At 32.9% G+C, this 17,286-nt stretch overlaps 1 protein-coding gene and 1 long non-coding RNA gene across 2 annotated transcripts; both read right to left on the bottom strand.

The window, feature by feature from the left end:
- Positions 6,519 to 10,159, bottom strand: LOC105171179 (inositol-3-phosphate synthase-like). Its single transcript, XM_011092207.2, has 10 exons — positions 9,874 to 10,159; positions 9,701 to 9,769; positions 9,230 to 9,365; positions 8,870 to 9,117; positions 8,322 to 8,548; positions 8,122 to 8,237; positions 7,830 to 8,006; positions 7,517 to 7,705; positions 7,360 to 7,422; positions 6,519 to 6,920 (listed from the first exon to the last, which is right to left on the bottom strand). The coding sequence occupies exons 1-10, from the start codon at positions 10,059 to 10,061 to the stop codon at positions 6,801 to 6,803; spliced, it is 1,533 nt and encodes a 510-aa protein (XP_011090509.1). The 5' UTR covers positions 10,062 to 10,159; the 3' UTR covers positions 6,519 to 6,800.
- LOC110012620 lies at positions 12,332 to 13,200 on the bottom strand. Its single transcript, XR_002287845.1, has 3 exons — positions 12,974 to 13,200; positions 12,787 to 12,893; positions 12,332 to 12,692 (listed from the first exon to the last, which is right to left on the bottom strand). It is a non-coding gene; the product is annotated as an uncharacterized LOC110012620 (long non-coding RNA).

Genomic DNA, 17,286 nt, shown 5'->3' with positions numbered 1-17,286 from the left:
TTTTGTTATATTTTATATATTCAAAATTAAGTAATGAAGGAGTACAATAATACACAAATATAAAAATGAATTAGTTACATATAAGTTTTTAAATATATTTTTCTTAAAAAATTATGAGAAAATATATTAACTCTTTTTTCCCTAACAAATTAATAAAAATCTTCGGAATAAGTACACTCTCCTCTCCTATAGTTTGATGTAATTATACGTAAACCTCCTATGGCTAGTATTCTTGGAGCTCGCTTCCGTTTAACAAATTTATCAAATTTGCTGATATTAATAAAAAAAAATGGAAAAAAATTCATGTTTAACCCCAATTGACTCATTACCGATAAATTGTAGGTCAAACCACTTTTTTATAATTAAATTACCGTTATATATTTTCACATGTTAATGCATGTGAGGAGGTATGTCATCACTGTTATAAGAATAGTTTAGTCACAAAAATTTTGTTAGACCTGCAATAAGTTAATAATAAATCAATTGAGGGTAAATATCAAATTTTATTCAATTTTTTTTTTAACATCAACAAAATAAGTGAATTTTAACTAATGGATGGACCTATTTGTTATTACAAGTAAAACATAGGGTTACTAGATTTTGTTGGAAAATAAAAGTTGTGCCGTGGGCAAACCACTGCCTTGAAAGCAAAATTTCGGTGCTACCCCGGTGCAAATAGTGTAAACGTTCGCTCCCAAAGTTAACACAACTATAACTCTCTAACACGTACACTAGTGGCAGAGAGTTTGAAACAACGAATACAAAAAAATAGAAAAGAGAATGAAGACTCGAAGAGCAGAAGAGAGCTCGGACTGTATGAATGAACCAAAAGAAGAGAGCTCAAAAAATTGTGTGAGGCTATGTGTAGAAGGGCCAGCTTGGTTACTTGAGAAAAATAAGCTATTGGACTCTTATCAGCAATAAAAAATCGGCCAAGTGTGGAGGATTTTCCTCAACCTCCATGACTTGGTCTTCTTTGGAGTCCAAAATCGAGAACAATGAGAGATTTCAATGTAATTTTCCCAAAAAAGAATATAACCGCGGGTGCCCAGCCCAGTCCAGACCGAGACGGGACAAGCGAGCGGTGTGCATGGTAATTCTACCAAAATCCACCTACCACACTTCTCATTTCAAAGATAATAAGTTAATTCAATATACATGGGAAAGAAAGGATCACTACCTATGTGAGACGAGAAATAGCATTAGTCATTCCCATCAATCCCCCACAAATAACTAATATAGATGAAGAATATGATTTTCTGAGTGAACGAAAAAGTATACTTAAGCATTGATATCTTTCGATTGAATTAATCCATAGTGAAGTGAGGCAATCAAACTTGCTAACAAGAGTGATATAACTCTTGAACTTTCGATAGCTCAGATTGATACCCCCACAATCACATATAAATTCCTTGGTGATCGTTGTTCCCCGATAAAAGTTCCGAGCGCTATTAATGGCCTTTCGTTAATACCTTGGTTCTAATGAGTGCTCTAGAAAGAACTTCTAATTTTCTTTCATAGAAGGCGGCCCACCTTCACACCCATCGAGATAGTTTCATCATGTCTATAGACCACTCAATAATTGAGCTATGAGGCTATCCTCCTGAACATAATCAGGGTTATCCATCAAGTCCTTGTTAGGACCATCCAAACACAGGACTATGGATTTATATTTACCATACTCTAATCAAGGGGTTTTAGCCCCATTGCTCTTGAGGGCTCCAATAATCTCCTGTGAGTCCTTTTGTTAGAGAATCTGCCAATTTTCTCTTGGACCTCACATAATCTAAGGAGATTATCCCATTCTTTAGGAGTTCTTTTACTGCTTCATGCCTGATACGAATATATCTCCTTTTGCCATTGTAAGCATAGTTCTTGGGAATTCCAATAGATAGTTGGAAGTCACAGTGCAAAGACACTGGCATAGTTGACCTCCACGAGGGCACATCTTCCAATAAGTTTCTCAGTCACTCTACTTCTTGACCTACTAGTTCAAGAGCTATAAATTCAGATTCCATAGTAGAGCGAGCTATACAAGTTTGTTTTGCAGATTTCCATAAAATATCTCCCCCACTCAAAGTAAAAACATATCCACTAGTTAAACTTACTTCATCATTATCGGTAACCTAGTTTGCATCACAAAATCCTTCTAACAATGCGGGAAATTTATTAAAGTGCAACTCAAGTTTATAGTACCCTTTAGATATCTCAACAGGCAACATAGTGCATTCTAGTGTTCATTATTGGAATTATGAGTATACCGACTTAGTCTACTCATAGTGTAACTTATGTTAGGTCTATTGTAGCTCTTGAGAAACATGACACTCCCTATGATTTTTGCATACTCAGCTTATGACACTATCATTTTTATTCTTTTTTAGACATACGCTCGGGTCATAAGGTATTTTGACTGGTATCTCATCTTGACCACCGAACTTGGCCACGATTTTCTTTATATAGTGTGACTGACAAAGAGAGAACCCATTTTCAGTTTTTCTAATTTTAATGCCTAGTATTACATTAGCTTCTCCTAGATCTTCTATATCAAACTGTGCTGATAAGAATCTTTTGGTTCCTAATTATTTTTATTTGCTGCAAAAATCAGCATATCATCGACATATAGGCATATAATAACACATTTTGTCCCAAACAATTTTGAGTATACACATGTGTCTGATACATTTGTTATATATCTATTAGTTTTTAAAGTATGATCAAACTTTCCACACCATTGTTTGGGTGCTTGTTTTAGTTCATATAGTGATTTCCTGAGTTTACAAACTTTATTTTCTTGGCTAGGTACCATAAACCCCTCTGGTTGTTCCATATATATTTCTTCTTCATAGTCACCATTTAGGAAGGCTATTTTTACATCCATTTGATGGATTATTAAGCCAAGAATAGCTGATAGTGCAACTAGAGTTCTAATGGTTGCGATCTTTTATTTCTTCTAGGTTCATTCGCAACAGAATTCGAGGAAGTTAACAAAGGTTTATTGCCTGAGGAGGCTATATCTGTTTTAGTAGTTTTAATCAATGAAAAAAACTAGTTTAAAGAATCCAACATCTCTTGATTCACAAAGAGAGTTATCATTTAATACATGAATCTATATGCGCCACTATTTTGGCATATCCAATAAACACACAGTCAAAGATTTTAGGTCCTATGTTTGTTTTTTTAAATTCTGGATATGCTACTTTACCTAGACAACCCCACACCTTAAGAAGTTTAAAGTTAGGAGCAAACCCTTTCCATAATTCATAAGGGGTTTTATTCTTTTTTTTTTTTTATGTGGGACTCTATTAAGGATATAGTATGCAGACAAAACCGCTTCCCCCCACATATTATCAGGTATACCTGAGCTTAAAAGCAGTATTCATCATTTCTTTCAGAGTCCTATTTTTCCGTTCAGCTATGCCATTTTTTTGAGGTGCATAAGGTGCACTAATCTCATGGATTATTCCATTGATCTCACAAAATTCTTTCAAGAATTTAGTGTTGTATTTTTCGCCCCTATTAGATCTAAGTCTTTTAATCTTCTTGTCTAATTGATTTTCAACTTCAGCCTTAAATTTCAAAAACATTCAGCAACCTCATCTTTTGATTTTAATAGATAAATCTTAGTATATCTAGAAAAATCATCAACGAATCAGATATAATATTTTTTACCACTATTGCTTAATGTGTTTGAAATTAGTTACATCCGAGTGATTAATTCGAGTAATTCAATACTTCTAGTTGTGATAGGTTTAAAAGGTTTCTTTACGTATTTTTTCTCTACACAGACTCTACATTTAGAGCATCCATTTGTGTCAGAAGTATTTATAAAATTCATAATTTTCAATCTTTTAATAGAGGAATAGTTCACATGTCCTAATCTACCATGCCAAATATCAATGGATTCCATCAAATAAGCAGAACTGGAAGAAATTTTATTAATAGCAGTGGAAACAGTGTTTAGGACAAATAAACCATCATATAAGTATCATTTTCTACAAAGTCATTATTTTTAGTGATTATAATCTTATCAGATTCTAACACAATTTTCAAGCCACATTTATTCAATAAACTACAGAAACTAGATTTCTACATAAAGAATGCACATATAATACGTCATTCAAAGAAAGTGTTTTTCCAGAAGTAAGTTTAAGGAAGATCTTTCCTTTACCCAAGGCTCCGGCAGTTGTAGAGTTCCCCATGAAGACACACTCGTCGTCTGTTGCGTCAAGAAGTTCAGGAAATAGTGGTTTGTTGGAGCAGAAATGCCTAGATGCGCCAGTGTCTAGTATCCAGTCTTCTTTGTTCTCCACCAGGTTAGCTTCTACAACGAGAAAAATGCAAACAACCCCCTTGTGATATTGCAAATGAGCAAATTACCCCCTTATGAAAAAATAAATAGCAATTTACCTCCCTGTATTTTTTAAAATACAGCAATGTACCCCTGTGATTTTTAAAATGAAGCAATCTACCTCCCTGTATAAGGAGGTAAATTGCTTCATTTTAAAAAGTATAAGGGGGTAAATTGCTATATTTTTTTCATAGGAGGGTAATGTGCTCATTTTAATATCACAGGGGGATAAATTGCTATTCACCCCTTCTACAACTACCGCATCGATGATCTCGTCATTTTTAGCTAGGTTGACTTGTGGAGTAGATTGAGTGGCTGGTTTTTGTTTTAGGTTGATCCTTTCTATGGTAGCACTGTTACGCTTTGTGTCCTGGTTTCCCACAGCAATAGCATGATATTTTGTTCTTTTGGATCTTACCGTCAGGTCTTTTTGAATGTCTTGTGTTAATTGTTCTTTTGAAGGTTTTTCCCTTTATACTGGTGAAACCTGCTTTTAGATCCAGCAGACTCAACAAGGTTAGCTTTAACTAAAAGAGAAGAGAGAGAAGTTTCCTTATCTTTCAAGCGATTTGCTTTTTCCGTTCTCATATGGCCGATCAATTCTTGGAGGGTTAGATCCCTTTTCTTGTGCTTCAAATGGTTTCGATATTCACTCTAAGTAGGAGGGAATTTTTCAAGTAGCACATTGGCTTGTAAAATCTCATACATTTTCATGCCTCGCTCAGGACTTCTGTCACTATGTTCTCATATTCGTAGATTTACTCCATTATAGACTTCTCATCGACTATTTGAAATTGGAGCCATTTACCGACGACGTACTTTTTTCTTCCAAGTCATCACCTCCGTATCTTGCCTCCATTGTAGTCCAGTTTTCTTTGGCACTCCTATAGTTGACAAACAAGTCAAACAGAGAATTATTCATATGATTAAGCAGGTGACCTCTCATTGTTTTATTGTCTCTATCGTATTTTAGCTTTGCCTCGTCCTCAAATTTTACGGTCGTTCCATCTGGGAGATCGATGTTGTAGTAATGGCAAGAGTGGAGATTTCTGCTGGAGTTTCTGGTGGATCCTGGAACAACATATAGTCCGCGTCCAATTGTTCGAAAAAGATGCGCAACTTCTATGACCATCGTTTAAAGTTGGTCCCGTCAAGTGGCTCTAGCTCCCCAAGGTTAACACAACTATAACTCTCTAACACGTGCACTCGTAGCAGAGAGTTTGGGACAACGAACACAGAAAATTAGAGAAGAGGAGGAAGACTAGAGAGAGCATAAGAGAGCTCGGACTGTATGAATGAACCAGAAGAAGAGAGCTCGAAAAATTGTGTGAGGCTATTTATAGAAGGGCCAGCTTGGTTAGTTGAGAAAAATAAGCCATTGGCCTCTTATCAGCAACCAAAAATCGGCCAAGTGGGGAGGATTTTCCTCAACCTCTATGATTTGGTCTTTTTTGGAGTCCAAAACCGAGAAGGATGAAAGATTTCAATGTAATTTTCCCAAAAAGGAATATAACTGCGCGGGCCATTTTCGGACGGGGATTGGACGGGCAGGCGCGTGCATGTGGTAATTCTACCAAAATTCTCCTACCCACACTTTTTACTCCAAAGATAATAAGTAATTCAATATATATGGGAAAGAAAGGAGTTACACTACCTATATGGGACAAGAGAAATAGCATTAGTCATTCCCAACAGATTTAATATTTCAAACTATAGGGGGACTACGAGTAATTACACTAAACCTCAAGAAGGAGAGTGCAATTATCTCAAAATCTTTTGAACTACAAATATGTATATATATATATAATATAAGGATAACATTATCAAATATTTAGTTCTAGACAGCAAGTATTACATTTATAAGTTTAGGAAGTAAATGTTAATCTGAGTATAGTTTAGGAAGCAAAGTGTATTTATAATTTAAAATATTGTATACTTAGCTTAAGAATCTTTATTTTTTTAATGAATAATTGAAGAGAGCTTAAATTCTGGTTTGCAATTTTCAAACATGTTCATAAAATAATCTTCAATTAATTATTTAATGAAATTCTTTAACATATTTCAATTGCTTTTACTCCATAAGCTTATAAATTCAGCCAAATACGTTGAGCAATAAAATAAACAAAAAAATATACAAGAAACAAATAATAGTTTCATATATTTGCATCAGAGGACCAATAGTTTCATATATTTCTAATATGAGAACTGTTAAACTCAAAACGAGCTCAAACAAATAAAATACACTTGTCATAGCTACAAGAAACTAGAAGAAGAATAATAAAATTAAAGAAAAAGGAAAATATAGGGGCCATAATATTACATCCCAACACTTAGCTAAATTATATATATATATATATATATATATGTTTTTTTTTTAAACAAAAAAAGCCAAAAAGAAGAGAGGAAGCTGGTCCTATGCTCATATCTTGAACCAATCTTCACACTCAAATCCTCACTTGTATTCCAAAATCATGTTATTTTCAGGAGCCAATCCAACACAAGCCCTGAAAATGTTCTCAAGCATTGCCCTTTGCTTTGAAAGTGCATTCACAACTGGTGTCCCTGGAGGTACCTGCTCAAAGACAACCACACACTCTCAATGAATACGTACACATATAGATACATACATAGTTACACATACTTTAATTATACAACACACGCATGTAACGTCCCGTGACTTGTGTGGCCTCCGTTGCCATCGTTGGTTGTGTATTCTCTTATGTCTTGTGTTCAAGTGTAATCAAGAGAGTGTAGAAAAGCGATTTCGACAAAGATTTGTGTTGTGTGTACCATAACTTGGTTGGTTCGGACCACATGTTTTCTTATCATCAAATTTAGGGACATGAGTGGCTACGCGGACAAAGGTCGTGGCAACCATTGTTAACGGTTATTATACTATTGTGTGTCCCATCTTTACCCAAACAGCTTCCTAGTTATTGTCAAATACTATGTAAAATGAATCATATTTTGCAGTGAATTCTTATAGTTATACATTCTTGAAATTTACTTACAAGGGGGGCTTTTGATAGGTAGCTGAGGATGGTGGCGATGGGGTGGAAGGAGTGGAATTTTCCCTGCAAAATATTGATCCAGACAAGATGGAACTACATTATTTTCAGGGGGAAAAAATAAAGACAGGACAACGAGTTAATGTTTAAAACAGCAGACCTCTCCTTCGGCTTTGAGCTGAATGCGGGTGCTGAGTTCAGCAAGGAGGACCAGATCCAGGATGATGGGAGCTGCGAGAAGAGAGTCCTCGCAAGTATTGTGCAAAACTATGGTGCTTTTCCCTCCCATGAATATCTCCGATGTGTACTCGTCCATTGCTCTCTTGCTGTCTCCCACATACGGCACATACTACATACAGATCCCACACGAATCAAGATTAATAATCCACATTCTACAAAAGAATACTAGCTCAAAATCGCCACAATAAACATTATAATTAGATTAGTGTGAAACAGATGTCTTTCATATATACCTTGATGACAACAACATGATCAGGGTGCTCCCCCGGTTCGTAAAGGATGCCGTTGCTGGCAACCATGTCGTCCACCACGTTGCTCTTTGAGATCTCCTTGGACCGGAAAGTTTGCGGGGCAGATAGGTTCATCCCGTCATTGTTTCCCAGATGGTTGTAGCTAACTATGGATGTTGGCTGTTGCTCAAAGAATTAAAAAAATTCATTATCACGATCAAGAATTATTTGCTACGACTTAGAAAGAGCCTGATATATATGATTCTTAACATAAAAATGATGAGCTTTTTTATACCTTAATACCAGCTCCAACAAGGAAATCAACTAGCACTGATTTCATCTTGGTTTGACCACTCTTGAAGTCATCTCCACCAATCAAACTGTTCCTCTGGATGGCCAACTCAATCAGCCCTAGATAACAAGAACTCGTTTAGCCTTAGTTTTTACCATCTATTTCTGAGAAAATTCAGTAATCACTGCAAGTTTCCATAGTACCTGGAACAAAAGTGTTTTGTGGGCTGCCATTGATGAAAGGGACATTTTCAAGAACACAAGCTATAGCAAACAAGGTTGAAGGAGATATCTCAGCCTCGTTCCTATCCAAGGAGGCCATAAGGTTTTCCATTGTGTCGTTTAGCCCGTTAACAACATTACTGTATCTCTCTGTGTTGGCTGTCCAAAGAACCACTACCTTGTCCACCTTATTTTTCTCCTTAAACTCCCTATTAATTAGCAAAACAATCAAGAAAAACTGTCCGAGTTACTACTGTATCAAGGATAATTTCCTAAATACAAAATACTAATAATTACACTGGCTTTCTCCCAGATTTAAGCATAGTCTCTTATGTTCATGTCTAACACTACAGCTTTAGGACGACAGGGGTCCAAATCGAGGGGTTTTCTTGTAATACTTATGCTTGAATACAAACAACTCAGTATCAAAATTTCCTTCAAACTTGAACATAGAACTGCTCAAGCTTGACATGATCAATGACACCAATAATATGAGATAATTCTTGCAAGAACCATAGCTATATATATACCTCATGTCTTTGATGACTTGTAGAACCTGTTCCTTCTTGGTTCCTTTGATCACGCTGTTGGCACGTGCTCCCTGATTCGCAGCAATGAAATCAGGGTCGTAGATTCCAGGGAGTGGGACCAAGTGTTCCATGTAGGGCCTGAGCTGCTTTTGGAGATCAATATCCAACACCTTGGCCCTGCCCATGGCATCAGCCAAATTCATGTTGCTGATGTCCCATCCCCCAAACACTATGTCGTCTGGGTTGACCTAATCATTGTCCAAATCATTAAACAAGATTAGCAACAAAACCAATGATCACAACATCATAGTATCATAGTATTATTACTATAAAGAAATAGATGTTATTGAGTTCTACTACCATGGGGAGCAAGCTCTTGAATGGAGCATAGATCTCTTCTCCATTGAAGGACCCAACTCTGATTGAGGATGCCTGAGTCAGTGACCCAAAATAGTTGGCCTGTTGAACTTTGTCTTTGGTTGCCCATGAAATCCCTCTGCAAGAGTTTCCATCAACACATCTCTCAATTTTTTGATCAAAGAAAAAGGCTCAAAAAGGGATCTTTTTTTAATTCTTCCCTTCTTCTCAAACTAGAAATGCCCACAACCTTTCTAAAACTCTTATCCAGACCATTGTATCGAATCCATGACAAGTGTACAACTCTTGTCCTATAATTAATTCAAGTGGGGCCAGCTTTCTTCGAAAATTTCCCAGTTTCACATTCTTGAATATGTTAAAAATCAATTCTTGGATTTGAAACAAAACACTTTTCAGCCTACATGCTCTTTCTACGACGAAGTTGGACTGAAATAAAGAAGATCAAGAACTCACTCCCGATTCGCAATGACACCAGCAGTGAGGGTTGAACCATTGTTACCACCCCATCCAACAAGCATAACACTACAAAAAAAAAAAAAAAAAACCATCAAAGACGTTAAATCCACAATCAAAAGGCTGCAGAAAAGAAAGGGTAAAAACAAGAACAAAAAATTCAAAAATGATACCCTAATTTAGGGACATGGGTATCAGTCTTGAACTCATATTTAACAGTCTTGGGCTTGACAATCCACTGATAGGCGCCATTTCTGTTCTCATGAACAAGCTCTGTGGTTTCATAGTTGTACACAGAATGAATCTCACCCTCTGCGTACTTAACGTCCGGGCTCTCAACCTTGAAGCTCTCAATAAACATTTTCTTGTTGGATTCAAAGAAGATAGCAGAGAAAAAAAGACCAAATGTTTATCTCTGGTTAATTCTTGCAGTGTGTGTGTTATTCTCAGTTGGCAGCGGGAGGGGTTGTATATATAGAGGACTTGGGAGTCCACGCGGCGTGGGAGTAGTGGGCTTGGCCCTACCTCCTGTGTGATAAACGGTTCATCGTATAAAGTGAAGCTTGGCCATGCAATCGTTTTTGTGATTGTCCCGAGAAGAGTGGAAAGAACCATTAAACCTTAGGTCACAGAATTTTTGCATAGAATCATTAAACCCCACCTACGGCCTCACCTCCACACCCACCCCACACCCACTACAAGCACGAGAAAGACTCACCATGCGGGAAGAAATAGAGGGGTTATTATTGCTGTTTGTTTTTCTCTCTGAAATTTTATGTAATTAATCATAAACGTTTTATGATTTGAAAATTATATTCAAAATATTTGATGTATGGTTTTGTTTAATAAATAAATATTTCTATTAATCAAAATTTATAAAATTTATTAATATCAGTAAAAAGATAAACAAAAATCCATATTTACCTTTAATTCATTTATGATTGACTTAATATATGTTAAATAAATCTTTTTGATCAATCTCCCTTTATATATTCACACGCACTAATGCATGTGAAAAAATACATCTTTACCTCATATCAGAAAAGATTTATTTGACCTACAATAAATTAATAGTAAGTCAATTATGAGTAAATGTATATTTTCATTCACTTTTGTTTACTAAAATCAAAAAATTTTATGTTGACTAAAATCTATATTTTGAACGAAAATAAATATAAAAAAATACTAAATATAATTTTTCAAATTACGTAAAATTTATATATAATTTATATTAAACCTCAAGAGAGGAAAATTTAATTATCCTTGATAGTTTTTGATCTCATCTCAAATTTCAGTGCAAGGAAATGAGATGAAATAAAATTTAGTTGGGTTTACTCTAACCTTTTGAATATAAGGAAAAAAATGCAAGCAATTATTTTTTAATATTGTAAATGAGCAAATTATTTTTTATGAAAAAATAAATAGTAATTTACCTCTCTGTACTTTTTAAAATACAATAATTTATCTTCCTATGTTTTTTAAAACGAAACAATTTAACTCCTTGTAAATTGTTATATTTTTTTTTTATAGGAAGTAATTTGCTCATTTTTAATATCATGGGATAAATTGATGTTGTCCTTTGAATATATGATTGAAAGTGAGATGTTGATGGAATGGGTAAAAAATATTTAGTGAAAAAATAAATATAATAATATTAATTGATGTGATATATATATATATATATATGTATATATTAAAGATGTAATGTGTGTTTGAAATATATTTTGAAATAAATCTTGCAAATAGTTGCATATCCAACCCAATGATATTTTACAAGATGAGATGAGAAAAATCTCAAAAACAAACACGACCTTAATAGATTAAGCTCAAAACATACTTTTAAAGATATTATAACGACTTCTCAAAAGTCGTCACAATGTGTCACCGACTCTTGTAATGATTTACGACATCATTGCAACCGTTTATTAGTAAATTAACGTTGTACATCCTTTTGAAATAAATTAATTAAAGATTTTGCTTCGCATTTGAGAATCGTTTTTGTAACGCAATTTGTAATTTTTCAATATTTTTGGAATGTGATATATACCTTATTTCGGAACGATAATTGTACCTCTTTCATGGAACTAGTTTTTGTACCTTATTTTAAAACGGGTTTTTTTTTACCTCATATTGTAACGGATTTTATTCCGCTTTTCTGAATGATTTTTTATCTGTTGGAACGGGTTTTATACCTCTTTTTAACTATTTTTGTACCTCATTTAGAGAAGGATTTTGTTTTGCATATTTGAATGGCCTTTTATTTTTTTTGGAAAGGGTTTTATGGCGATTTCATGTTACGTGCTGATAAATACTATCACATTATCCGTTATAAAATTCGTTACAAGTGTAAAATATTTTATAAAAAAATTAAATTAATTTTAAATATTTTTATATTTAAATTAATTTAATATTTCTTATTCTAATAATTTCTTTGAATTTTAGTTTATAATTTTTTTTTGAAATTTTTTAAATTTGAAATGTTTAAATAAATTGAAATACAAGTAAATATTAATAACATAACTAACAAAACCAAAATAAACGTAATATTAATATAAAAAAAATTGTATTTTAATATAATATTTAAAAAATAAAAGATCCATAATCTAAATCTAAATCATCCTCCACGTCAGAATCATCTGCATCGGCCTGTGTGCACCGTGGTCGAGGGTTGGGGGATCAGCTGGAGGCTGCGATTGGTCGGGCAACGGAGGAATGGGTAGATTCATCATCACATGCATGAACATCTCTTCATGACCCGTTCATCAATATCTGTGTGTGGCTGGCGGTGTCGACGTACGCGTTTGGCTGGGCTGAGATGATCTAGCAGCCGAATTGTGGGCTTTTGAACGTAGACCGAAAACACGTTCCTTATTCCCGCCTCCCACTGTTGACATCCATAATTATTGCTCAGTAATGTCTATCGATGCTTTAGAAAAGGCTGGAGGATCTTGCCCATTGGCGTTGCCTAGACCAGTTGCTCCTCTAACATCTTCTGAAAAATCTCCCACGAAACAGAAAAATTCATTAGTAACAAAATATAAATTAATTAAAATTGAAAATGAGAACTGTTGTTATAAACAACTTACCACCACCTGCTCTGTCTCGGACCGCTCCAGTTCCTATCACCCTTCTTCCTATAGCTTTGGAGAACAACTCCATTTGCTTTGGAGTCTGAACAAGCTGTGTCTCCTGTCTAACAAAAAAAAAAAATAATTGACGGTAAATTAATTATTCATAAAAACTTCGTTTAAAGAAAAAAAAGAAGAAAGTTACTAGTTTCCATTTGTGCATCCTAATGAGAGATGCCTGCGGGAGGATAGTTGTTGCCTGTCGTATTGGCCTCCTCATTGGTCTTATTCTTAGTGGCCTCCTCCTAAAAGTCTAGGCTGGCCCACTACTCCTGCAACTGATGCCAGATTTCTTCGACCAGCCACATTGGTTGGACCAGCTCTGCCATAACATCAGCAAACTGCTTCCGTAGGAACCTCCCGCCGAACATCTAGAACACCTTGAACATGACCTCATCATTGCAATCTCACTAGTAAGTAAGTTGCAATTTCACACAGGCAAAAATATATTGTAAGTAATCGATAAAATAAATATTTAAAAATATAAAAAGAATTTTATTAGAATTTTTACCTTGAGATTGTTGAACTAGAACCTTGATGCTCCAATAGAATTTTCCGCATACATCTCCGGGGATGGGGAAAATGGCATCACACCACAACATTGATGACACTGTAGAAATCTTGATCCAACCTGAAAAAACAAGTAATCAGTAATACTCGGCCAGAAAAATATAATGAAAATAATTTGTTGGAAATTTGTGCCCTTACCTCGTGTTGGTGAGGCTAATATATCTACAGGCATATGATGGTGGCATTGGTGGTGGTGGTGCTGGTAAGTTTTACAAGCGGGGGGCAACCTCTAATGTGCTGGGCCCCGGGTAGATGAATCGCTCTGGTTGGATCCATTGGTGGGGTCTGAAGCACTGGAGCAAGCTTCTGGGGTAGGAGTAGTCTTGTCGATGCTTCCACATTATGGAAAGCTTCAACAACTATGGAACAGACGACCACGACCACGATAATGACCACATCCAGGTGGAGGAGGTAGACCCTCGATCATCATGACTCTATAACGTGAAAGTGAAACTAAAAATATATTATAAATTACTTGAAAATTTATAATATTTTATTTCAATATAATATATTATAATTAATTAAAACCTATATTATAAATATTTAATTAATTATATTATAATATAACATTGTATAAAGTATATTATTAACCTCATCACAATATATTATTTTTAGAAATTTGAAGAAAAATTAATATACTTTAATAGAATTTTGTCCAAAATTATGGAAAATTGCTGAAAAACACACAAAAATTACAAGGAAAAAAACAAAAAAATATAAGAATTATTTTCAGAAAATATAATTTTTTAAAAAAGAAAAAAATACAAGGATCCCCTCCCCCGTGATATTGAAAATATTCAAAAAATCCTCTGTAAAAAATAAAGGATCAATTTCACTTCCTGTGATATGAAAAAAAATTCAAAAAACCCCCTGAGGCTAGAGTTGGTGGTACATGTGCATTGACTGTGATTGTGGGTCTGAAAAGTGTATTTTTTGATAATTTTGTCCTTCTCTCTAATCTAATATATACAATTTTATATGTATTATATAATATATATACTTTAATAAATTTTAAAATAATATATACATATTTATTAATAATAAAATATTATTTTATATGTAAATATACAAGTATATTAATATTTTTAACATAATATTTTTTAAAATTAACTAAAAAAATAATTCTAAAAAGAATAGCAGTACCAACGCCACTACTGCAGAGAAGTGCGCCGTCGCGCCCTCCTCACCCTTGGGCGACGGTGGTTACCCAGCAGAGACGGCAATCACCGTCGCAGGCGTGGGCGACGAGCGTCACCCTTAGGGGTGGCATGGCAGACAAACCGGCTCGCAAAGCTCGATTTTGAGCTCAATTCTCTCTGTTCATCAGCTCGCGAGCCGGCTTGCAAACTTATATATTTAATTTCATATTCAATACTTTATCAAATTTATACTCAAAATTGACCATATATTATAATTATTAATTAATATCATACATTTTATTTTGGATAATAATAAATTATGATACTTTTATTTATACATTTAATCTTTATAAAAAATCAAATTTAATCAACAAGTTAATAAATTATAATATTTTTTTATAATTAATATTATTATTTAATATGGCACATATTGATTTTATGTTATATTTTAATATATATTTGTATTGTGTTATACCTTTTTTAAATTAACAAGTAATTTACTAATGATTTTTTTTATCTATTTCGGAGTTTTATATTTATACTATGCATTATACAATCTGTTTTATTACTTATAAATTTATATCAAAATTTAGTGATTTCTATGAATTAATCTAAAAATAATGATGATAATAATAATAATAATAATAATAATAATAATAATAATTTTTGAATAATTTTAATTATTTTTATTATTATTTTATTATATATAAATGAGATCAAAAGGTTTAAACAATAATTACGATATCTTAAGAATTAGGGCACCCAATTCACACCAAATTTAAATATATAATAGACTTGTCCATTAAATCATATCATACGTTATGATTTAAAATTACATGGCCTGATTCAGTGATACACTATTTTTAATTATTACCTTTATGTTCTGAGTACGATATCTCAACATCCGTATATCCAATAAGTTTTAAAATTTCACCAAATGTATTTTTCTGTAAGGTTGATCAAATATAACGGTTTGATTTGAATTTTGATGGCCTGATTAACCCATGTTGTTCAACAATGTAAGATAATAGTTACATCAATGTAATACTAACAATTATAAATATATAAATTTATTGCAGATTGTGAACATTTATTAAATCTCAACTATAAAATATTTTTACGTATTTCAATTGCATTATTCCAGATAATGGATACTTTTCTACAAATTTAAATTATTTCGTATGAATTTTTGTTATGATATTTTACTAATTATATTACTACTAAACTAGTTAGTAGTTTATATATATAACAAAATTAAAATTTCATACTATATTTTGGTATATTTATAACATAGTATACATTATGCAATATATTTTATTATTTATAAATTTATGTCAAAATTTGGTGATTCAATCCTATGATTTAATATAATAATAATGATAATAATAATAATAATAATAATAATAATTAAAAATAAAAACTAAAATAAATTATATCAAGCTCGAACTCGAGCTCAAGCTCATCATGTAAGAATAAAGCTCGAGCTCGAACCACTCTACTGCAAATCGAGCTTGAGTTCGAGCTCACCAAAAAAGGTCGAGCTCGACTTGTTCATACCCCTAGTCGCCCTCGACATCAGGGTGATGTCATCCCCTGGACGGGGTGTGACGGCGGGGACGGGTGGGGGAAGGGGTAAATTTATTTTAGCCCTCTACATTTAATTTCAATTTCAAAATAGTCTCTGTCTTTGCAATTAACTTCAAATTAGTCCCTTTAGCAGTTAATTTTCCCATATTATCCCTTTCAAACTTTTTTTTACAGAAATTATTCTAGTGCTTCACTCTCTATTTTTCATTGCAATTTGGTCCCTCATACATTAGCTTAGAAAATAATAATTATTTTAATTGAAAACTTATCATTAACGATTATTCAGATGTTCGTGTACATTTAATTCTTAATTTTTTTAGAGATTACTTATTATTTTAGAAATATATATTTAATTGGATAAATAAAAAATATTAAAAAGTAGAAGAAAGTTATGAGAAATTATTGAAAAAAAAAAGTGAGAGAAGAAAAGGAGAAATAGAAATTGAGAAGAAAGAAAAACACAAATTAATAGAATAATTTTAAAAATAAAAAATGGCTAACAAAATGTAACGTCTATAGATTTTATATATAATTGGGGGACTAATTGTTAATTATTTAGAAAAAAAAAACTAAACTTTAAACATATCTAAATTATAAATTGAAATTGAAATATATGAAAATTTGAACGGAGTAAATTGAAGCTCAGTATATTATTTGGGAGTAAATTATATTAATTTAAAAATTAAATAAGACGTAATGAAATTTTTTTAAAAGAAATTAAAATTTATAATATATATATATATATATATATATATATATATAAATATAGAGAAAGAGTGAGGGAGCCAACCCACCACCTCACCAGTAACATGTACATATGTGGGAACTCATAGACACCCAAATCACAATCACAAAACCCCATTTACATAAACATGTACAACTGAAATTTTTTTCTCTCTCTCGGGAAGAACATATGTAAGAATATTTGTTTTAAATTATATTAATTTATATAATTATATTATTTAATTAGTTTATTTACTAAATGTAGTTTATATTGACCGATCTACTATTTAACTAAAAAGTTTTATGAGTTTGACTATTTAAAATTGTTATAGTTGGATAATTAAATTACTAGATTGGTTAGATTTAATTATTACTATAGTTAATTTACTCAATTTCATACCTATTGACTAAATACTTGATTATATGTATTGGTGTTTAA

Source organism: Sesamum indicum, linkage group LG9, assembly GCF_000512975.1.
Source record: "Sesamum indicum cultivar Zhongzhi No. 13 linkage group LG9, S_indicum_v1.0, whole genome shotgun sequence".
Classification (NCBI taxonomy): domain Eukaryota; kingdom Viridiplantae; phylum Streptophyta; class Magnoliopsida; order Lamiales; family Pedaliaceae; genus Sesamum; species Sesamum indicum.
This window is presented reverse-complemented; position numbering and strand designations above follow the sequence as displayed.

Excerpts from the sequence above, each read along its gene's own strand:
- LOC105171179 (XM_011092207.2), bottom strand. The coding sequence starts at position 10,061 with ATGTTTATTGAGAGCTTCAAGGTTGAGAGCCCGGACGTTAAGTACGCA. Across the intron at positions 8,549-8,869 it reads CAAGTCATCAAAGACATGAG|GGAGTTTAAGGAGAAAAATA; the intron begins GTATATATATAG and ends GCTAATTAATAG. Across the intron at positions 8,238-8,321 it reads ACAAAACACTTTTGTTCCAG|GGCTGATTGAGTTGGCCATC; the intron begins GTACTATGGAAA and ends CTTGTTATCTAG.